This window comes from Alexandromys fortis, unplaced genomic scaffold (genome assembly GCF_014885135.2).
Source record: "Alexandromys fortis isolate MF-2015 unplaced genomic scaffold, M_Fortis_MF-2015_v1.1 scaffold_271, whole genome shotgun sequence".
Classification (NCBI taxonomy): Eukaryota; Metazoa; Chordata; class Mammalia; order Rodentia; family Cricetidae; genus Alexandromys; species Alexandromys fortis.
The window spans coordinates 472,971-496,485 of NW_026068156.1; the positions used below are offsets into that span (position 1 = coordinate 472,971).

General features: G+C 49.4%; 1 protein-coding gene across 17 annotated transcripts in view; it reads left to right on the forward strand.

The window, feature by feature from the left end:
* Pnpla6 (patatin like phospholipase domain containing 6) overlaps positions 1–22,062 on the forward strand; it is a 29,027-nt gene extending 6,965 nt beyond the window's left edge. For 13 of the 17 annotated variants that reach the window (XM_050127351.1, XM_050127353.1, XM_050127356.1 and 10 more), the window contains 25 exons: positions 16–96; positions 176–341; positions 712–795; positions 1,231–1,340; positions 1,464–1,631; positions 1,718–1,795; positions 8,980–9,185; positions 9,451–9,582; positions 9,660–9,783; positions 10,025–10,138; positions 10,316–10,391; positions 12,411–12,551; positions 12,743–12,806; positions 13,314–13,482; positions 13,673–13,855; positions 14,413–14,531; positions 14,746–14,902; positions 15,218–15,334; positions 15,419–15,488; positions 15,934–16,050; positions 19,069–19,370; positions 20,047–20,163; positions 20,356–20,452; positions 20,577–20,686; positions 21,757–22,062. In XM_050127351.1, coding sequence (XP_049983308.1) covers positions 16–96; positions 176–341; positions 712–795; positions 1,231–1,340; positions 1,464–1,631; positions 1,718–1,795; positions 8,980–9,185; positions 9,451–9,582; positions 9,660–9,783; positions 10,025–10,138; positions 10,316–10,391; positions 12,411–12,551; positions 12,743–12,806; positions 13,314–13,482; positions 13,673–13,855; positions 14,413–14,531; positions 14,746–14,902; positions 15,218–15,334; positions 15,419–15,488; positions 15,934–16,050; positions 19,069–19,370; positions 20,047–20,163; positions 20,356–20,452; positions 20,577–20,686; positions 21,757–21,831 — 3,177 coding nt within the window. In that variant the 3' untranslated portion in view covers positions 21,832–22,062. Of the gene's footprint in view, positions 1–15; positions 97–175; positions 342–711; positions 796–1,230; positions 1,341–1,463; positions 1,632–1,717; positions 1,796–8,979; positions 9,186–9,450; positions 9,583–9,659; positions 9,784–10,024; positions 10,139–10,315; positions 10,392–12,410; positions 12,552–12,742; positions 12,807–13,313; positions 13,483–13,672; positions 13,856–14,412; positions 14,532–14,745; positions 14,903–15,217; positions 15,335–15,418; positions 15,489–15,731; positions 16,051–19,068; positions 19,371–20,046; positions 20,164–20,355; positions 20,453–20,576; positions 20,687–21,756 lie in introns of those variants that run through there. The other 4 variants (XM_050127361.1, XM_050127347.1, XM_050127349.1 and 1 more) reach the window with 2 other exon arrangements.
* Positions 22,063–23,515: the final 1,453 nt, after the last annotated feature.

Genomic DNA, 23,515 nt, shown 5'->3' on the forward strand with positions numbered 1-23,515 from the left:
TCCCTACCCCTGCAGATCATCATGGTGAGGCTGCAGAGAGTGACCTTCCTGGCGCTTCACAATTACCTAGGTCTGACAAATGAACTCTTCAGCCACGTGAGTTGGATGCAAGAGGATGTGGGGACACAATGAGGGGGGACACAGACATAAATTATTCTCTACTCCCCTACTCCAGGAGATCCAGCCCCTACGCCTGTTCCCCAGCCCTGGCCTCCCAACCCGCACCAGCCCTGTTCGTGGTTCTAAACGGGTAGTCAGCACCTCGGGTGCCGAGGAAGCCTCGAAGGAGACCTCTGGCCGCCCCCCTGACCCCACCGGAGCCCCACTGCCTGGACCTGCAGGTACCTGAGCGACTCCTTCCTCCTCTTCGCAGCTAGGGACTTGACCCCATTCAGCCCTGTCTCCACCTCTGTGCTCTCCGGTCCCTCAGTTTTGTGTGCTTTTTTTTTTTTTTTACATGTGTTTATTTGGGGGTAGGGGGTTACACACATGCCGTAGCAAGCAGTGGAGGTCAGAGGACAGCTTGCCAGAGTTAGTGCTCCCTTTCTACCATGTGAGTCCAGGGACCAGAACTCTTGATGCCCTTACTCACTGAGCCTAGTGTTACAGGTTTAAATCCATCCTCCCCAGGCCCCTTCTGTTTCTCACGCTCTAGTCCTAGCTTGAGGCCTATGGGTCTGAGTGCTGGATACTGAGCATTTTTCTCCCCAGGGGATCCGGTGAAGCCCACATCTCTAGAAGCCCCCTCAGCCCCTCTGCTGAGCCGCTGCATCTCCATGCCAGTAGACATCTCAGGTTTGGAGCCCTTGTGGTGGGAAGTAAGGGGTGGGTGTGTGGAAAGGACTCTCAGGGGTCTAGATTTGAATCCAGGACATGCTGCTTGTCAGTCCTGATTTTGTTCTCTTTCCTACAAAATGGGCATATAGATCCTATTTTCTTGCTTATTTTTGGTGAGTATGCTCTGGGATCGTTCTCCTCCCCACTGTGTTAAGAAAGATGCAGAGGTCAAGTGTGGTTATCAATTAGTCATGTCTGCCGTGGTTGCAGGGTTAGTGTGGAATTAAGATTGGTTATAGCTTATAGCTGCAGGCACTAACTTATTTGTTTACTTATTTACTTTGAGCCTGGGGGTGGAACCCAGGACCTTACACATTCTAGGCAGATACTTCATGGTTGAGTTCCTCCCCAGCTCCATCTTTATTGGCTTTCTTGCCTCTCCACCATGCACAGGCTTACAAGGCGGGCCTCGTTCTGACTTTGACATGGCCTATGAACGTGGCCGGATATCTGTTTCCCTTCAAGAAGAGGCATCTGGAGGACCTCAGACAGCATCCGCTAGGGTGAGGCCCTCTCTTTTCTCTCATCTCACCACACCCCCCCTTTCCGACCTCTAGTCTTGGTGAGTCACTTGAAAAGGTCAACTGGGAGGTCGGCAGGAAGTCACCCAGCCCTGCCTTCCACAGACCCCCACTCAGGAGCTCCGGGAGCAGCCAGCAGGTGCCTGCGAATACAGCTACTGTGAAGATGAGTCGGCCACAGGCGGCTGCCCCTTTGGGCCCTACCAGGGCCGCCAGACAAGCAGCATCTTTGAGGCTGCGAAGAGAGAGCTGGCCAAGCTGATGCGGATTGAGGTGGGCAGACAGCGGAGGGAGGCAGGGGATGAGGGAGGCAGGTTAAAGGCCTGGCTGGATCCATCTCAACTCCCCTCCCTTCCCAGGACCCCTCTCTACTGAACAGCAGAGTCTTGCTCCATCACGCCAAAGCTGGCACCATCATAGCCCGCCAGGGGGACCAGGTAAGGCTGACATCTGACCTGTGTTACTAGACCTCTTCCTCTGACCTCTGATCCCTGACCTTTAAGTAGTGATTGCTGTTCTTCTTCTCCGGAGTTCAACTTCTTATACCTGAAGTTTTTAGCCTCTTATGCTAGGAGGCTGTGTTGTGCTGTTTTGAGACCGTATCTCACTGTGTAGCCATGGCTGGCCTGGATCTCTGTGTAGACCAGGCTGGCCTCAAACTCACAGAGATCTGCCTCTTCCCCCTGACTGCTGAGATTTAGGGTGTGTGTCATCATGTATAACCTATCCTTGGGTTGTATGGTCTCCACCCTCTACTTTCACTTCAAGTCCCATTGATCTACCAAACCTTCACCCTTAGTGCCTGAACTTTTCCTCCTGGTATTCCCAACCTCTAGCTCTCTCCTCTTGAGGCCTTCTTGATTCTGTGATGCACCTCCATGTTCTGTTCCCTTCCAGCCTTGGTGCCTGCCTGATAGGATAGGTGCTCATTAAATGGCAGGAATAGGGCTGGGAATAGGACTCAGATTGGTAGAGTGCTCTCCTCACATGCGTGAAGTTTGGGTTTCACCCCCAGCACAACATAAACTGGCATAAACAAACATGCTTGTAATCCTACTACTCAGGAGGGTAGAGGCAAGGGAATCAGAAGTTCAGGGTCACCCTCAACTACATGAGCTCAAACTTAGTCTGAGCTACATAAGACCTGGTCTCTAAACTCCAAGAAGTATGTGTGTTTGTGTGTATGTAAAATTGATCCAGAGGCCATACATTCTCACCTGTGTTGAGAAGGATGCAGAGGAAGGGTTCAGTCATCAATTGTGTCTGCTGTGGTTGTGGTCGTTGGCGTGGAGCTAGGTTGGTCTTTCGTTCTTCATAATTATTGCTATTACTTATAGTCATTTTGGCACTGGGGATTGAGCCCAGCACTTTACAATGCTAGGCAAGTGCTTTGCTGCAACACCCCGACTCTGTCTGCATTGTGTCTTCTGCCTCCATCCATTCAGACGCTTGTGGAGTGGCTCCTGTGCAAGCCTGAGGCGCTGTTTTAGAGCCTCCTGATAACATCAGGGTGTGACAGCGCCTGTGCTACCCTCCTCTGTGTGGAGAATCTGAGGCTCACCAAGGGAAGAAGCTGTGAAACTAGGATCTTATATTCAGATGTGGAGATGAGAATCTGGGGTGAATGGTTGAGACTTGAAATCTACTTCCCCTTTGTGTTTTTTTCTTTTTGTGTGTGTATATACATATGCATACTTTTTTCATTTGTGTGGATGCATGTATGAATACATGCATGTACACATGGATGCATGAATTTACAGGTTCATGGTTGATGTCAGGAATTATCCTCCATCAGCATCTCTCATCCCAACCTAGAGTTTACCAATACACCAAGTCTCTGGCTAGCTGTGTTGGGGATCCAGTCTCCTCCTGAGACTGGAATTATAGGTGGTCTGCCATACCGTAACCTGACATTTATGTAGGTTCTGGGGATCTGAACTGTCACACTTTAGCAGCAAGTGTTTTAACAGCTGAGCCAGTTCCCAACTCCTGAGTTGAAATACACTTTGTCTCCAATTCCTTGTGTGACTCTAGGCAAAGACCCTAGAAAGTCCTCGGCTTCCTCAGTCTGTGGGCGTGGAGATAATAAGCAGAGCCCATCAGCTCCTTGCATCGATCCAAAGGCCATGGCCCAGGAAAAGCTTTGCAGCGGCTTGTAGCTCAGTGTGTCTCTAGTGATGGTTGAAGCCAGCAGTGGGATAGAGGCACTGAGAACATGGAATAGAGGTGGGGGTTCAGGTGGAGTGTTCTGTCACGTGATGGGGGTGTTCTACTATCCCCTTGGCTGCTCGTAGCAGGTGCAGGCACCTTTCAGGAGAGGAAGTCAGATGAGGCTGATGTTAGTCTAGTGTGACCCCAGGTGGATGAGCTGAGGAAGTTAAGTCACAGCCCCGCCCCACTCCAAGGCCTTGCTGATCAGGAAGATGCTTGAGTTGAACCCAGTCCTGGCCTGCGGAAAGGCCTGACTATAGTCTGTAGCCCCTGCAGGAGGCTTTGCTCTGCTTGTCTTCTTGGCTTTGTTGGGAATGGCTGTGATGTTCTGCCTATCTCTAACATTTCACACCAGTGCTTTTTAAAAAAGGATTTGTTTATTTCTTTTTTTTTTTTTTGAGATAGGGTTTCTCTGTGTAGCCTTAGCCATCCTAGAACTCACTCTGTAGACCAGGCTGGACTCAAACTCAGAGAGCCAATCATCTCTGCCTCCCAAGTGCTGGGATTAAAGGTGTGTGCCACCACCTCCTAGTTAGCTTTATTTATTTTTATGTGTGTGAGTGTTTTGCCTGTGTGTATGTATACACACCATTTGTGTGCAGTGCCAGTGAAGGCCAGAGGAGGGCATTAGAGCCCCTGGATCTAGAGTTGTAGATGGTTGTGAGCTTCTTAGTATGGGTGTTGAGAACTGAACCCAGGTCTTCTGCAAGAGCAGCCAGTACTCTTAACCTACTCACGTATTCTCTAGCTCTCAGTGCTAATCCTAGCACTTGGGAGGCAGAGGCAGGGGCAGATCTCAGTGAGTTCGAAGCCAGCCTGGTCTACAAAGCAAGTTCTAGGACAGCCAGGACTGTCCACACAGAAACCCTATCTCGGGGCTGGAGAGATGGCTCAGCGGTTAAGAGCATTGCCTGCTCTTCCAAAGGTTCTGAGTTCAATTCCCAGCAACCACATGGTGGCTCACAACCATCTGTAATGAGATCTGGTGCCCTCTTCTGGCTTGCAGACATACACACAGACAGAATATTGTATACATAATAAATAAATATTAAAAAAAAAAGAAACCCTATCTCAAGAAATAAAAAATAAAATAACATTTAAAAAAAAGGAAGAAGAAGAAAAGAAAAGTGTGTGTGTGTGTGTGTGATAGATATGTAACTCAGGGTCTTTGCACATGCTCTAAGCAAGTGCTCTTCCACTAAGCCACCCTTCTCCGACTCCAGCATTTTAAAAATAGGTATATTTATTTTAACTGGGTGTTAGTGGTACATACCTTTAGTTCAGCACTCGGGAGGCAAAAGCGGGTGGATTTCTATGAGTGTGAGGCCAGCATGATCTACCTGTCCTACTATACAGGATTTCTATTGCTGTGAATAGACACCATGACCACAGCAACTCTTCTAAAGGAAAAGGTGGCTTACAGTTTCAGAGATTTAGTCCATTATCATCATGGCAGCATGCAGGCAGACATGGTGCTGGAGAAGGAGCTGAGAGTTCTGCATTTTGATCCACAGGCATCAGGAAGTGAACTGTGTCACTGGGCATAGGAGACCACATAGCCCACCCCTACAGTGACACACTTCCTCCAACAAGGCCACACCTACTCCAACAAGACCATACCCTCCCAATAGTACCACTCCCTTTGGGGTTCATTTTCTTTCAAACCACACCAAACCTTATGTCATTTTTTTTTTTACTTTTTAAAATTATATATGTTGGTATTTGCATGTGAGTACAGGTGCCTGTGGAGTCCAGAGGCATCAGAGCCCTTGGAGCTAGAGTTATGGGCAGTTGTGGTTGTACTGCAAACATGGGTCCTCTACAATAGCAATATGCATTCTTAGCTACTAGGCCATCTTGCTAGTGCCTCCCACCCACCCAACTGTCACAATTGTTGATTGTTATGACTTGGGAAGTGTGTGTATGCCCCCCAGACCAGGATACTAGAATCCCCAGGCAGTGCAAGGAGTCATCCAGACTAAAGTATCAATAGTGTCAACGCTGAAAAACACTGCTGTACCAAGCATCTTCCCACGTGAGTTCTCTGCACCATCTCTAAGGCATAAAATCCACAGTGCTCCCAAATCTAAAAGCTTGTGCCAACATGATATAAATATTGAAGTCCACTCCTGACCTGGGACAGATTACAGTCAAATAAGAAGCAATAAAAAATTACCTCTTAGAGGCATGGAAGGGTGGCTTAGCTGGTACGGTGTGTGCTCTGCAAGCACAAGGACATGAGTGTGATCTCCAGACCCCACATTCCCACATTAGAATGCAGGCTGTAGTGTCGTGGTATTTGCCTGTAATCCCAGGACTGGGAAGGCAGAGGTAGGCAGATCTCTGTGAGTTCGAGGCCAGCCTGGTCTACAGAGTGGAGTTTCAGGACAGGCTCCAAAGCTACACAGACACCCTTTCTCAAAAAACAATTGAAAAAAAAAATGAACCTAAAAAGAATTAGACTTAGGTTGTGCATGTAGAATGTACATCAGACAGAAGTGACACCTGTTTAGATCTGTATCATTTTGTTATTGTCGGTTTTTTTATTTTTAAGATACCTCATTCTACTTCTGCAAATATCCCAAAATCCAGGTGGTAGAATTCCAAAATACCAAACACTTCTAGTCCCAAGCACTATGAATAAGGGATACTCAGCCCATATTATAAGGAGGGATCTGGTGAAACACGTTTTGAGAAATGCTCTTTTTTCCTTTCTTAGGAATTCTGAGTGAATTCAGTAGCATGCTCACGGCCTTGAGAATTCCTGCACTAAAATTTTCCTAATCTTCTCAGTGTTGGTGGCAAGCTCCTTTAATCCCAGCACTTGCAGGCAGAGGCAGGTGGGTCTTGGTGAGACCAGCCTGGTCTACAGAGCAAGTTCTAGGATAGCCAGGGCTACACAGAGACAGAGAAACCCTGTCTTAAAAAACCACTGAGGTACTGGGCAGTGGTAGCGCACGCCTTTAATTCCAGCACTCAAATCACAGCAGAAAGATGGACAGCACCTAAGGAACAATATAGTAAGAGATTGCTTGTTCATTCCCGACTGCCCAGACCATAAATAATCACACAGAAACTATATTAATTATAACACTGCTTGGTCAATAGCTTAGGCTTCTTGTTAAATAACTCTTACATCTTAAATTAGTCCCATTCTTGTTATTTTATATTTTACCATGAGGCTTATGGTTTACCAGTAAGGTTTTGCGGCATCTGTCTCCTTCGGCAGCTACATGGTGTCTCCATGACTCCACCTTATTTTCTCCTCTATCTCTGCTTGGAATTCCCGCCATAGGCCCAAAGCAGATTCTTTATTAACCAATGGTAACAAAACACATTCACAGCATACAGAGGGGGGAGTCCCACATCAGAACAACACCTGAACCTGCCCCCTCTGGCTTTCATATGCTCACATATGCCTGTGTGTACACACACACTCCCAATAGCATGATCTTAATAATGCCTGTATGTAATCCAAACACTACCTGGAAATAGGTCCTAGCATATATGCATGGCATCAGACAGGTTGGTGTGTTGGACAGAGAAAGATCTTCCCGTCTCTAGGTGGTTTCAATTCCTCTTTTCTAAAGGGGTGGGGTAGGATGTGTCTGACTGGTCAGGCTAACCACAAAAGAGAGAAACATCCATTTACTGAGCCTTTGCCATGTCTGGGACCTGTCCTGCTTGCTAGACAGGTGGCAAAAAAAAAAATCTGTATGCCTTTGGTGAGTCAGCAGTTCTGATGGACATCACGCAGAGGAGCATATAAATCCTTGTAAACTCAGAGGGTTAGAGCTACAAAGGTCACATTCTTGACACTACAAAGACTGGCTTAAGCAGGGCAGTGCCTCTAAGGAGGTGACCACCAGCAAAGGAGGAAGGGTGGGGCAACGAGTTGGGTGGAGGAAAGGCCAGTCTAGATAGGGAGCAAGTTGTGCAAAAGGCCTAGGGTCACCGCCTCGCTTTTGAACGCCCAGTATCGTCTTTTTCTTTTTTTATTACATTTATTTATTTGTGTGTGTTTGTATGTGTGTGTTAGTGTGTTTGTATGTGAGTGCGCACATGTGTGTACATGAAAGGTGCACGTGTGACCGTCAGAGGACAGCTTGGGAGAGCCTGTTCTTTCCTACACCATATGAGACCTGGAACTGAACTCAAGTTGTCAGTCTTGGCAACAAGCACATTTACAGCTGAGATATCTTGCCTGCCCATGGTTTGTTTTGTTTTTTTTTCCTCTGAGGTCTCAAGTAGCTCAGACCAGCCTGTATAGTCACTGTATAGTCCAGGGGCCCCTGAACTGGAGCCCCCTTTGCCTGTGCCTCCTGAGTGCTGACCTCAGCACTACACCTGGATGAAGACCTGTTTGATCCCTAGCACTTTTGTGTGGGGGAGGGGGGTGTGAAAAAAGACAAATGCTTTAAAATACCTTGGAAAGGAACATGCTCCGTGGAGGAAACAAGCAGTTGGGGAGCAAATGGAGTAGATACACGGGCGCAAAGGGGGCCTATCGCTTTAAAGTTTTTTTTAATCCTCTTTTTTTTGTATGTGAGTATATATGTGGGCATGTGTGCCACAACATACATGTATTGGTCAGAGGACAGCCTTTCAAAGTCAGTTCTCTCCTTCCATATGTGGGGCCCATGAATTGAACTTGGATGTCGAGTTTGGGAGCAAGTGTCTTTACTCTGAGCCAGTGCAAATACCCCAAAGAGGATCTTTTCAAGGGGGATCCCATTTTTGAATAGTAGTAGTTCATACTACATATGGTTTGCCTATTTTTAAAAGGTCTTTTTTAAAAGTAAATCTTTATTTGTTTATTATATATAGTGTTCTGCCTGCATATATCCCTGAAGAGGACACCAGATCTTATTATAGATGCTTCTGAACCATGATGTGGTTGCTGGGAATTGAACTCAGGACCTTTGGGAGAGCAGGCAGTGCTTTTAACCACTGAGCCATCTCTCCAGCCCAGTGAATATTTGTGTGTGTGGTTGTGTTTCAAGGTAGGGTTTCTCTGAGTAACAGCCCTAGCTAGAATTGTAGGTAAGACACTACTCTTGGCTTGCTTGCTCTTTTTTCTTTTACTTGTGTTGTTGAGACAGGTCTCAGCCCAGGGTGGTCCCAGACTTGCTCTGTAGTCAAGGGTGATCTTGACCCCTCCTTCCTCCTGACACATTTCTGTCTCAGCTTCCGTAGTGCTGGGATTGTAGGTGTGCACCACCATGTCTGTGTATGTGGCCCTGGGAATGGAAGCCAGGGCTTCCTGTGTGCTAGACCAGTCCTTTAATTTACCACAGGAGCTCTATTCCAGCCTTTTCTTCTTTAAGCTTTCCTGTGAGGCGTACTACCTGAGTTTAGGGGAGAGGGGCTGTGGCTGGCTCACATCATGGCCCAACCTCTGTCCTAACAGGATGTGAGCCTGCACTTCGTGCTCTGGGGCTGCCTGCACGTGTACCAACGCATGATTGACAAGGCTGAGGAAGTGTGCCTGTTTGTGGCACAGCCAGGAGAGCTGGTGGGGCAGCTGGCTGTGCTCACTGGGGAACCTCTCATCTTCACACTGCGTGCCCAGAGAGATTGTACCTTCCTGCGGATCTCCAAATCTGACTTCTATGAGTAAGACTGGGATTGGGGTGGGCATGGCACCCGGATGACCGCAGTCCAATTATTTTTTCCAAGAGAGGAGGGAGAGACCAGGACAGTACCCCCCTACCCCATTTCTAGAAGGGCAAGAAAGATCCCCTATATAGCACCTCCCAACACCACCTAGGGCAGGTTCGAGTCCTTCCTGTTTCATTCCCAAGCCGACACCCGTTTTCTTCATTCCTTTTAATGTGTTCTAAGAATGCCTGGTTCCACAATCCCTTCTTTTTGCTTGCAGGATCATGCGTGCACAGCCCAGTGTGGTGCTGAGCGCAGCGCACACAGTGGCTGCGAGGATGTCCCCCTTTGTGCGCCAGATGGACTTTGCCATCGACTGGACTGCTGTGGAGGCCGGTCGTGCACTCTACAGGTACCACCCTGATCCCACCTCACTGTTCAGACCCTACCTACAATTTTCCCTGACTCTCCACTTTTCATCCACCCTAGGCAGGGCGACCGCTCAGATTGCACGTACATTGTACTCAATGGGCGTCTCCGCAGCGTCATCCAACGAGGCAGCGGCAAGAAGGAGCTAGTGGGGGAGTATGGCCGCGGGGATCTCATTGGTGTGGTAAGGGCAGCTCCCATCTCTCTCCTAGCATAGCCAGCCCTTCACCTCCATGCTCATCATCCGGGTAATCTGATGGAAGTGGAGACTGCGTGCCCAACTTCAGTCCCGACCCAAGCCGCTTTCCTGGCTCTTGCGAGTCGAAAGCAATCAGTCCTGGTGGGGGAGGAGTCTGGACTCCACCCTCAGTATATCTCTTCAGGTCCCATTATCACCTATGGTAAATTCATATTTTGTTTCCCAGGTGGAGGCTCTGACCCGGCAGCCACGAGCCACCACTGTGCACGCCGTGCGAGACACCGAGCTGGCCAAGCTCCCGGAGGGCACCTTGGGCCACATCAAACGTCGGTACCCACAGGTACATCTAGTTGGGGAGGTGAAGGACAGGGAGCAGGGCCTCCCTGTGCCTTGCTGCCCTAATCAGGGTGCAGACCGAGTAACAGGATTTCTAGCCTCCCAGGTGAAGGAAGCTAAGGTGGGGGCCCTTCTGTCTCACTGAACACAATTCTCACCCTCCCCCAACCCCCTGCCTCAGGTTGTGACCCGCCTTATTCATCTGCTGAGCCAGAAAATTCTAGGCAATCTGCAGCAGTTGCAAGGACCCTTTCCAGGTGAGTTTGCCAGCCTCGGGGCATAGTGGAGGATTTAGACTGCTGTGCCCCAAGCATTCTATAAAACAGCAAGATAGGAAAGCACATTTGACTGTAAATCTTGCTGGAGGAGGATTGAGACTGGCAGTTGTCCCAGTGGGGGGCTGCCCTTATCACCGTGTGCTCTATATATAGCTCTTGTTTCCAGGCAGCTTGTTGGCTGAATGGTCTAAAGTGTGCTAGTGGGCAAGTTCTTTTTTGAATAAGGGCAACACTTTTATTACACTTATATATCGTGTGTGTGTGTGTGTGTGTGTGTGTGTGTGTGTGTGTGTCCGAACATGTGTGAGGGTCAGAGGAATCAGTTTTCTAGCTTCTACTGTATGGGTCCGGGGCATCAACTCAGGCAGTCAGACTTGGAGGCAACCTGCTAGCCATCTCTTAGGTCCGAGGGGTGGAATCTTCAGCAGGGAGGTTGGTTCCTGGTCCCAACAGAATGCAGTCTGAGCATCTTGGGAAAGAATCAGAATATAATAACAAGAGAGCTTGTGGCACATGGCACTAGTGCACATTGGTAAGTGACTTTTGAAGTTAAACTGACCTGCTAGGAAGTGTGGTTCTATATACTGGAGTGTGGTTTCTGTGAGCTAGAATAGATCACAGAGCAGTCTGTTTAAGCCATGCCACTGAATGGGCCTGAGGGTCTACATTTTTGCTGACCTTTCCCCATGAACATTGACATTCAAGAAATAAAGGTCAAGGTCATGTAGGTACGAAAGGCATAATTTAAAAAACTCATAAAGATCCCAGTGACAGGAGGTGGTAAGTACAGAGAAGGAAACTAGGCAATTAACAGGGCTGCAGGCAGAAAGCGAGAGAGAAAGAGGGGTGGACAAGGGACTTTTGAGGCCTATGGGCTGAACCTTGACAGTTGACCTAGAGCTAGATGTGAGAAAGAGGTAGGTCCACACAAGGTTTGGTGGTTTGGGGTTCTTGTTTGTTTTGTTTGTTCTGTTTCGAGACAGGGTCTCATGTTGCCCAGGCTGGGCTTGAACTCACTATATAGACAAGGATAACCTTGAATTTATGATGCTCTTGCCTCCACCTCCTGAGTGCTTAGATAACAGACATAGGCTCCCACATCTGGTTTATGTGATGTGGCTGGAACTCGAGTGTTGCTCATGCTAAGCCAAACACTCCACCTGACCAGTAGTCCCAAGCCAGGGTTGGTGCTTTTAAGCCACTGCAAGGAGTAACTTGAGAGGGAAAGATGGGATCAGGGGCCTTGGAAAGTATTTGAGCTCATTAAGTGTGACCTATGGGAGAGAAGAACCAACCAGGAGGTGACGTATGAAGCGGGGCCTGGGCAGGAGCTGAGAGTGACATCTGCATCTAGGCTGTTAGCTGAGAAGCTGGGAAGTGACTGCTGAGTCAGAAGTAGATTCTTGTCTAGCTTGATGTTGGGACACAGTAGCCCAAGTCAGAGTGGAATGAGTCTGAATGGTTCTAACATTGCATAATGGGTAACTGGGTATAATAGCACATGTCTGTTATCCCAGCTCTTGGGGGTTGGATGCAGGAGGCCAGATTTCTGGGTCATTCTCAGCTTCATGAGACCATGTCTCAGAAAAAAAAATAATAGCAACAACAGAACTGCATAACGGGTCTCACTGAGATTAAGATCAAAAGTGAAGGGTGCTAGCCACGTCTTAACAAGAAACACCCAAGGATAGACACAGCCATGGCCTCAGTGTGACATTATCATAGCTGGGAGCAGTGAGGGCCATAGGCAGGGGACAAAGAGCAGATGTAGAGGAGGAAGTAGGGGAGGTGGAGGGGAGGTAGGGAAGGAGATGGAGAAGGGAGATAAGGTAGGAGGGGTAGAAGAGAGGGTGGAGGATGAAAAGGAAGTAGAGGAGCTGGGGGGTGGAAAAGGAGATGGAGAAGGCAGATAAGGAAGTAGGGACAGAATGGAGGGGAGAAGACATCTACTGCTTCAAACAGAGTTGCTCAGCCAGTCTGCTATTGGTGTTTCAACAGGCTCTGGGCTCAGTGTTCCACAACACTCAGAACTGACCAACCCAGCCAGCAATCTGTCCACTGTAGCCATCCTCCCCGTGTGTGCTGAGGTGCCCATGATGGCCTTTACTCTGGAACTGCAGCATGCTTTGCAGGCTATTGGTGAGTGGGAAGTGTGTCCAGTATATGCACCCGTCATCCCTAGTCAGTGATGTACCCTGGTTGGTGAGTGGGTGGTAAGAGGGATGGGAGAAGATCCTGAGCCACAGCGATGGGTGACAAGTGTCTGTTCTAGGAGAGGCCTCCCAAGTGTTGAACTGGGTTCCTGATTTCCATTCCTCAACTACCACTAGGTCCCACGCTCCTCCTTAACAGCGACATCATTCGGGCACGCCTGGGGGCTTCAGCACTGGATAGGTGTGTGGGGTCTGGGGAGTGGGGCTAGAAGGGTGGAAGGCATATATTGGAGATCCTTCCTGATGGGGCTGGAATGCTGGGCTTATGAACAAGGTGTCCCATCTGTGGCATCAGTAGGGAGATGATGTGGGCAAATACCTCTTTGTAGCAGGGTGTCCAACCAGAAACCCAGGGGCCATATGCAGCTCTCATAGCTATAGTGGGGCTCAAAGCATACTTAATTATGAGTGGTTTATTATTATTATTATGTGTAACTTGATTACATGGTTTTTGGCATTTTTGTAGATGATGTCACATAGCAAAGTAATGCAAAACAAATATGTGAAAATAAACATGCGGAAGCCCTTGCAACATCTGAGTCCCGATTTTGACACTCCCACCCCCATTTTAGCTGGGACCTTGGGTTATCTGACTCTTCCCAGCAGTAGGGTTACACTATCTGTTTATTGGGAGAGGCTGCGAGTCCCCAGGCCAGCTCCTAGCTGACACTCACTCATCTTATCCCAGCATTCAAGAATTCCGGCTGTCAGGGTGGCTGGCCCAGCAGGAAGATGCCCATCGCATTGTGCTCTACCAAACTGACACATCACTGACTCCCTGGACTGTGCGTTGTCTGCGCCAGGCCGACTGCATCCTCATTGTGGGCCTGGGTGACCAGGAACCCACCGTTGGTCAGGTCTGGCAACTATGTATAGTAATACACATTCCCCTACCCCCCAGTCCTTCCCTCAGGATCTCGTCCCTTTCCCTTCTGGGCCTGTATAAGTCCATGTACATTCTCGCAGTTTTGTTCTGTGCGGGAACTGAGTTTACAAGCAAGGGTAGAGAAGGAATCCACGACCTCCACTTGTCTCTGTCTTCCACAGCTGGAGCAGATGCTGGAGAACACTGCCGTGCGTGCCTTGAAGCAGTTGGTTTTGCTGCACCGGGAGGAAGGTCCGGGTCCCACGCGCACAGTGGAGTGGCTCAACATGCGCAGCTGGTGCTCGGGGCACCTGCACCTGCGCTGCCCTCGCCGCCTCTTCTCACGCCGAAGCCCAGCTAAACTGGTGAGGGCTGGAACCTGAAAAAGGGGTGGGGCTTGGGAGTGGTGTGAATAAGAGCCTTAGGAAGTACACCTTCTTATTGCAGGTATAGTTTGGGGGCTACTTCCCTTTCCAGCGGGGCTAGAACTTGAGGGTAACTGCTCTCTATTTGGGATTGAGGTTTGGGCATGGCTTGGAGAAGGGCCCGTAATGGTACATACACCTTGTGCTGCTTTGGGTTGAGGTTTGGGGACACAGCCCTTCACCTGTGGGCTAGCTTGATGTCATGCCCTCTTCTGCTTATGGGTAAAGTTTGGGGCCAGGTCTCATCTGCCTAAGGTTGAAGGTGTGCAGCATGCTTCATAACTGACCAGGGCTCTGGCAGGGTAAGGGCGTGGGCAGGGCCTTGAGAGGGCCCTAGGAGGTACACCCTCCTCAGTCTAGAAGCAGGACTTAGGGAGCTAAGACAGAGTCTGGACCAAAGGGATAGATAGCAAAGATCAGCACGTGCCTGAGTGATCCCCTAGACCTGGTCACTGTTACCCAAGTCTAATGCATGGTTATTCTTTCTCGGATCCCAGCATGAGCTGTATGAGAAGGTTTTCTCCAGGCGTGCAGACCGCCACAGCGACTTCTCCCGCTTAGCAAGGGTGCTCACAGGAAACACTATTGCCCTGGTGCTGGGTGGGGGCGGAGCCAGGTAAGGTCCTGTTCAAAAACATAGCTTCCTTACTGGGGAATCCTAAGGGGCAGGGCCAGGAATCCCAGTGGGTGGAGCTTATTACCTGGGAGAGACCCCATAGCCTGGTAGCTGGTCATAGTTTTCTTTGCCAGGACGGGAAGTGGGAGCAGAATTCCTCAGGACAGGTCCTAGCAGATCCCCAGTCTGTCACTGGGTTCCCTCCATTCTGCAGAGGCTGCTCACATATTGGGGTGCTGAAGGCATTAGAGGAGGCAGGGGTACCAGTCGACCTTGTGGGTGGCACATCTATCGGCTCATTCATCGGAGCCCTGTATGCGGAGGAACGCAGTGCCAGCCGTACTAAACAACGAGCCCGGGAATGGGCCAAGGTGTGTTTTATGGGTATAAGGAGATGGGGTTTCGGTGCCCAGAGGGCCGGGAGACCTGTGATGATGCCATAGCCTGATCTGGTAGTGTGGGCAGGTTTCCGTGCTCTGGAGATTCTGGCTAGAGTCTTTCAGAAACATCACTGGGACCTCGGATGACCCTTCCGTGACTTCTTAGCTAATGACTCTAATCCCATACTCCAGCTAGAGCCATCATGGTACCAAGTAACACTCATAATCCCTGTGTGTACCTGACTCTTCCTGAGCAGTAATGTCTCTGTGATTCTAAGCAAGTCGTTCTGACCATTTGACCCATAGAGCATGACTTCTGTACTGGAGCCCGTACTGGACCTCACCTATCCTGTCACTTCCATGTTTACTGGCTCGGCCTTTAATCGAAGTATCCACCGTGTTTTCCAGGATAAGCAGATTGAGGTATGTCCATCCCCCACACCTGGCCCTGCGTGTCTCTTCCCATGGGTTTTCTACCCGCTTCTACCTGTTTTTGCCCCTTCCCAGGACCTCTGGCTGCCTTACTTCAATGTGACCACAGACATCACTGCCTCAGCCATGCGTGTCCACAAAGATGGTGGGTGCCATCCTGCCTGGCCCTGCTACAACCATGCTGGCCAGCTGTGTGTGGGTGGGCTGTAGGGGAGGGGCAGCTGAGCATCTGAGACGTTGTTAACACAAGTGACCGTCCACCTGGGCCTGTCCACGACCACTAACCATCACCCACTAATGTCCCAAAGGCCCCAGGTATGTCCATTTCCAGGGGTGGGGAGCTGGGAGATTTGTCGGGCACCTCACCCCTTCCCGCCATCCCCCACAGGCTGCGTGTGGCGTTACGTCCGGGCCAGTGCCTCCTACTGCCCCTACCTGCCCCCGCTGTGCGACCCCAAGGACGGTCACCTGCTGGTGGACGGGTGTTACGTTAACAACGTTCCAGGTCAGCGAGCCCACGGGCTGGCCGGGCCTCCAAGTGTGTCTGAGCGTGTCTGTGCGTGTCTGTGTCTGTGTATCCCACCGGGCAGGCTCCCTGTGGCGGTATGTGCGTGCCAGCATGACGCTCTCAGGCTACCTGCCCCCGCTGTGCGACCCGAAGGATGGGCACCTGCTCATGGACGGTGGCTACATCAACAACCTGCCAGGCAAGTGGCTGCCCACTCACATCTGCATGGATGTTTGTCACCAGGCACATGCCCATGCTGACTCCTGCACATGCGGGCTTGAAGGGGCTGAGACCTGTGGATGGACAAGCTCAGGAGGACACACAGCCTGCTCAGAAATGCAGACTGACACACATGCATGTGTATATTCATACATACAAACAGATAGGTGAGTGTATGTGGGCAGGAACATGAACACTTGAAAAATACACACATCAGGCATGTTAGAACACACCTGTGATCCCAGCACTTGGAAGGTGGAGGCAGGATGATAGAAGTTCAAGCCCACCTAGCAACGGTGACACACTAAGAAGGCAGAGGCAGGTGAATCTCTTAAGTTTGAGTCCAGCCTGATCTACAAAGCAAGTTCCAGGAAAACCAGGGCTAGACAGAAAAACCCTGTCTGGAAAAACAAACAAACAAAATAAAACAAAAAGGAAAAAAGAAAAAAGAAATTCAAGGCCATCCTTAGCTGTATAGTGAATTTGAGGCCATCCTGGGCTACATGAGACCCACTCTCTATATATGTATATATTGTTAAAGGTGGGCTATAGCTCAGTTGGTAGAGAACTTACCTAGTGTGAGGAAAACTCTACATTCTACCCCCTGCTCACACAAACCAGGCGTGATGCTGCACACCTGTCTTCCCAGGACTCAGGAGCATCAGGAATCAGAGGCCATTTTCACCTACAAAGCAAGTTCCAGACAAGCCTGTGTGTAAACAAATAGACAAATGAAGTGCCTCTCCATCCTCAGGTATCACAGTGGACACAGAGAGGTGTGCCCATGAGGAACAAGGACTGGTGCACAGTTCCACGTGCAAATATGTATAGAATGCACTTCTACATATGCACACCAGCTCCCCACACACGCCTGCTCTCTCAGGTGCTTACATAGGTAGAACACATGCACATATATGAATAAACATGCTTGAGATGTAATTTATCCACACTGACCCGTATATTCATTCACACCTGTCTTGCACACTCTATGGAATATGTGTGTATAAACATGCAGATAGAGTAAGGTGTCTATGTGACCAAGCAAGAATTTTTCATATCCACCAACTTAATTTTTTTCTTTTTTTAGACAGGCCTCAAACTTGATAGGTAGTCAAGGATGATCTTGAACTTCTGATCTTCCTGCCTCCACCTCTGGGCTGCTGGAATGCCAAATGTGCTCTACCATACCCAGGTTACATGGTGCTAGGGATGGAACCCAGGGCTTCCTTTGTGCTGTGCAGACACGGTACTAGGCAGGCTACATCCCAGCATGCCCACTGACTTCACAAGGGCAGATGGGAAGTGAATGAGTGTGCTGCTCTGAACAAACAGCCCACTCTCTGGTCGGGTGGTGGTTGTATACCCCTTCATCCCAGCACTCGGAAGGCTGAGTGGATCTCTGAGTTCAAGGGCAGTCTGGTCTACAGAGTGAGTTCCCAGGACAGCCATGGCTATACAGAGAAATCCTGTCTCGAAAAACATAAACAAAAAAGAATGAATGAATGAAATAAAAAAATCACTCTCAAAATGTATACCCCAGTCTCATAGACCAGGAGCTGGCCAGCTACAGCACACAATATGCTTCTGGGCCCGCACTTGGCTTTATGAATAAAGGATTTTTTTTATAACTACATATTATTTATTTGTGTGTGAGCATGCACACACATACCACAGCACATGTGGTGGTCAGAGGACAAACTTGTAGAAGTTAGTTTTCTCATTCCATCAGGTGGGTCCTGGGAGTTGGACTCTGCTCATCATCGTTTAGTAAATGTCCCTACCTGCTGAGCCACTTTACTGGGCCTGCTTGTTGTTGTTGTTAAAACTAAACTGGCCTCCAACTTACCGCATAACTGAGGATGATCTTGAACTTATAGTCTTCCTACATCCACTTTCTAAGTGCTAGGGTTATAGGTAGGAGCCTGGCTTAAAATAAGCTTTTATTGGGAGAGCCATGCCCCTTGATCTACCTCTTCTCTGCAGTTTCTGTCATAGTACAAGGGTAAAACTCAGGGCAGGACTGAAATCATTTTCTCATGGTCCTGTGCTGTAAGTGTGCTAGACACATAAACACTGCCACAACCCTCACGTGGAGCACGTGTTAATAATGGCCAGTGCTCTAAGTGTGCTAGACATATAAATATGACCACAACCCCTTGCGTGGAGCACGTGTTAACAGACCTACAGGAGACCAGCACACTTGGATGTGCAGACACATATGGGCTGGAAAAATGATTGCTGATGATACAAACATAATTACGTGAGCTTCGTCCCAGTACCCATACAAAAAAGATGGGTGCAGTGGTGGACATCCGTAACCCCAGCACTGTGGGGTGAAAGCAGACAGGAGGCTTCCCTAGGGCTTGCTCGCTGGCCAATTTAGTGAAATGAGTGAGTTCCAAGTTCAGTGGGAGACCTTGACTCAAAAAAATCCACCTGTCTCTGCCTTCCAAGTGCTGGGATTAAAGGCATGTGCCCCCACTGCCCGGCCTAATCTTTTTTTATTTTTAAGGTACCAAGAGGAAGACACTCAGTGTTGACCTCCAGCCTGCACACAGCACACACACACACAGATGAACATTTGCTGACAGGCATTCAGACAGGCCTAGCCAGAGATGCAGGCAGTAGACAGACTTACTGCTTCCAACAAGTTCTCAGGCTAGAGGGGTATGAAGAGACACAGGCGTGTGCAGATGACATGCATACCCAGAAACAAACTCTGAATAGACAGTCAGGGATTTCCTTGGTCTGAGATTGCCTGCTAGACAGTCTCTGGATTAGATAGACATGCAGACAGACAGCCACAGACATAACTGCCATACTCACGGAACCATCTTCTCCCCCTGGCTTCATTTGCATAAATGTCCATGTCGTTTGCATGACACCATGCCATTTGCATGCACCCTCACACACCCCACCCTAGTATTATATTGCGGTGGTATCTGTGGGACTGGGTTGGACATCCCTGCCCTGGGCTGCTGACCTCTTGGCTCCACAGCGGACATTGCCCGCAGCATGGGGGCCAAAACAGTCATTGCCATCGACGTGGGAAGCCAGGATGAGACAGATCTCAGCACCTATGGGGACAGTCTGTCTGGCTGGTGGTTGCTGTGGAAACGGCTAAACCCCTGGGCACACAAGGTGAAGGTTCCAGACATGGCTGAGATCCAGTCCCGCCTGGCATACGTGTCGTGTGTGCGGCAGCTGGAAGTCGTCAAGTCTAGCTCCTATTGCGAGTACCTGCGCCCGTCCATCGACTGCTTCAAGACCATGGACTTTGGAAAGTTTGACCAGATCTATGTGAGTCTGTGGGAAGCTGAACGGCGATTGAATGGGAATGTCTGCAGTAGATGCAATGTGGATATGGCTGTGTGTATTCTATGTTAGCTACATTCCCTGAAGCACTGTGGAGTGGTTTCTAATGCCAGAGTGGAGAATGAAAGCAGTGATCAGTTAGTAATGTCTGCCATGGGTCTAGAGAGAGATGTAGCAGTATGTTGTTTACCACTGACCCTGCAAAATCTGTCCTAGCTCACGTCAGTTGAAATTGATCAGTAGTTGCTCCCAGAGGCCCCATGTTAAAATGTCTGATACACTTCTGTGATGGCTGGAAGGGTGTACCGTAATGGACTAATGTCTACCGTGGACGTGGGACATGACACTATTCACAAATAGACTCCATATTTGCAGACCTTGAAAATAATTTTGCACGTTGCCATCTGGTGTGAGTTGATACTTGAAATACCGTATGGGGCTGAGTGGGAAAGACTGTGAAGAGGTTGACTGGTAATGTCTGACAGGGATACTAACTGGAAATCTATGGGCAGGCATGCTACATGCCTCTCCGTGATAGACTTAATCCAGATGTCTGCTCTCCCAGAACTCAAACACTTAAGGCATGTTGAAGGAAGCTGTGTGTAGATGCAGGGGCAGGGAATGGTATCAGATATAGTCCCAGCCTCCTTGTGTCTTACAGGATGTGGGTTACCAATATGGGAAGGCTGTGTTTGGAGGCTGGACCCGAGGTGAAGTCATTGAGAAAATGCTCACAGACCGGCGGTCTACAGACCTTAATGAAAGTCGCCGTGCAGATGTAAGCTTTCAATGCTTTTGCTGAGGCCAATGTTATTCAGAGATTCCAGAACCCCAAGCCCCTCTATTCTGGAAACCTCAGATGATCCAGTACATCCCTGAGTCTCAGGGACTACCTCTGGGTCCCCTCTGATCCCTTAAGACCCCTTAGATCACCCCTATTTCCAAAGCCTCACACCCCCCCCCCCCACAGATACTCACCTTCCCAAGCTCTGGCTTCACTGACTTGGCCGAAATTGTGTCCCGGATTGAGCCTCCAACAAGCTACGTCTCTGATGGCTGTGCTGATGGTGAGGGCTGAAGCAGCTCTTGAGAGTTGAGGGTGCTGGGCCTGGAGATGGGAAGCATGCATGACTGGAAATACCAGCCCAGAGTCCGTGTCTCCTTACCTGTACCCTGCGTTTCCCACCCCAGGGGAGGAATCGGATTGCTTGACCGAGTATGAGGAAGATGCGGGACCTGACTGCTCAAGGGATGAAGGGGGCTCCCCAGAGGGTGCCAGCCCTAGCACCGCCTCAGAGGTGGTAAGAATGGACAGTCCCCAGCAGGTCGCATGTGCCGCTGATTGGAGAGTACTGATGGAAGTCTTGGAGGGTTGTAGTAAGGAGGCAGGTTGTAGTAAGGAGGCTTGTTGGTCCCTGGCCCCTTAGCCTCGAAATAATCACACAGAAACTATATTGATTAAATCACTGCTTGGCCCATTAGCTCTAGCTTCTTATTGGCTAACTCTTACATATTAATTTAACCCATTTCCATTATCTGTGTATCACCATGTGGCTGTGGCTTACCGGGTAAAGTTTCAGCATGTCTGTCTCCATAGGAGGCCATATGGCTTCTCTCTGACTCTGCCCTTCTTCCTCCCAACATTGTTTATGCCCCACCCCCCACCCCGCTTAGCTCTGTTCCCCTATAGCTCTGCTATAGGCCCAAAGCAGTTCCTTTATTAACCAATGGTATTCACAGCATACAGAGGAGAATCCCACATCAGAGGGTGGTGCTGGGTGGCATGAGAGCACAAGTTTGAAGATGTAGGGATTCTTGCCTTGGGACTGACAAACTAAACCCACATTGGTTTCAGGTCTGTTGCTATGACAGAATGCTCTCCAAAGTGTTTACTTATCGCACAATTGAAGGTTACATTCAGTCTTTGCAGGGGAGACAAGGAGGCAGGAGCTTAGCAGAGCTGATGACATTAGGTCCACAGTCAGAAGACAGCAATAGGTGTATGCATGCTTGCACTCGGCTCACTTCCCCACTGGATAGCCCTGACTAGGGAATGGTACCACCTACAGTAGGCACCTCTTCCCACAACAACTTAGTTTAGATACTTCCTTATTGAGACTCTCCATTCCCAGGGTATTCCAGATTGTGTCAAGTCGACAAATAAAATTAACCATCAGAGAGTGTTAGTGTCCCTGGGATAGGCAGTGTGTCATGATACACAAGCTGGTTGTCTCTGAGGTGACATTTATCAAGCAAGAAACTGGTTTTGAGTGATGAGGGTTGGGTAGTTTTATTTGTGACTGTCATGTAGATGCCACAAAGTGGGTGGCATTCACCCTGTCTGGATAACACGTGTTGCCTGTCTCTACAGGAGGAGGAGAAGTCCATGCTCCGGCAGCGACGCTTCCTGCCTCAGGAGACCCCCAGCTCGGTAGCAGATGCCTGAGGACCTTGACAGGGGACCCCTGTTTCTGGACCAGGATGAGGGTGGGCCTGAGGGGGAGCTCACACCCCTATTCCTGCTGCTATACTGTGACACTCCCTGGGCCCTTCCCCCTTGGCTCCAAGGCCCACACACTGGACTGACTTGCCATCCCGGAAGGGAGGGCAGAACTGCACTGATGACCTTTGACCAACTATTGTTCCTAACCCCCAATAAACTATTACCCCTTTGGAAGCAGCCGGGGCCTTTATTTGGGTTTCAGGGGCTCCTCACCACATTGTTCAGCATGCAGGGTGGAATCTGAAAGCGCCTGTAACTTCTCCCACTGCAGTGGCAACTCGCATGTGGGTCCACCGCATGCTGGTGCCAGACAAGACAGTCCCTTCTTGCCTGGCTTGTAGTTGCTCCCAGGGTGTCTCAGGTATCCCTTAGTTTCCCTATTGAATTCCCACAGCCACTAAAGAAGGGGTACAAAGTAGCCTGCTCTTGCGGAGGAGCTGAGTTGGACTCCTAGCACCCGTCCCAAGTGGCTCACAGCTGGCTGTAGCTCCAGCTTCTGGAGATCTGGTGGCCTTTTCTGACCTACTGTTTCTGCACTCTTGCGTACATACAGCCTCTCATGGAGATCTGGTGGCCTTTTCTGACCTACTGTTTCTGCACTCTTGCATACATACAGCCTCTCATACACACACTTATACAAAGTAAAAAAAAAGTTCCTACGGCCTATGCACCTCGGTTAGTCCTACTGTGTGCAGGGGCTCTGTGTGACAGTATACACTACAAACTGAGCCCTACAGGATGGATCACCACCTCTGCTCAAGACGTGGGCATAGACAGGGCTTTCTGAAAATCTCAGCCCAGCTTGGTGGTGGAAGACTGTCATCCCAAGATTCTCAGTAGGCCGATTCAGGTCACAAGTTCAAGAGCAGCCTGGACTTCAGAGGGAGTTCAAGGTCAGACTAGGCAACTTACTGAAACCTTATATTGCCATAAAAAGTAAAAAGGGTAGGTCCACAGAACAGTACAGAGCCTGCCTAGAACCACCCTGCCCCCAGTGAGGGTCCGAGGGCATTGCCCTGTGATGAGCATATGCAAGACCCTGAGTTCTATCCCCAGCAATGAAAATAAAATTATTTTTTAAATGTGACTTCTAAGCATTGTTCCTACTGTGTGCTCAGAAATGGTTTCCCAAAATGAACCTGTCCCCCTGGACCTTGAGATTTGTCTCAGATTCTTGCTTACTGTTCCAGCTTAGGCCATTGAACCAGACTGACTTGGGGGCAAGAAGAGTCCGCAACCTAACCTCTAACAGGTAACCATGGAAAGTGACTGTAGATCTTAGAGGTCTTAGTTGTTCCCGTTGCTGTTGTAATGATATACCTGACAAGAAGCCACGGGAGGGAGGGAGGGAGGGAGGGAGGGAGGGAGGGAGGGAGGGAGGGAGGGATTGGGGGCGATTTACATTTCAGAGAGTATAGTCCATCATGGTATAGGAAGCATGGTGGCTGGCTGGTCACATTGTATCTACAGACAAGAAGTAGAAAGGGGGCAGAAAATAGGATTGAGGTACAAAATCTCAAGGTCCACTCCTGGGGCTCGCTTCCTCCTAAAGCTTCCACAGTCTTGCTAAACAGCTCCAACCACTGGAGATCAAGTAATTCAAATGGGCATGGGGGACATTTCACAC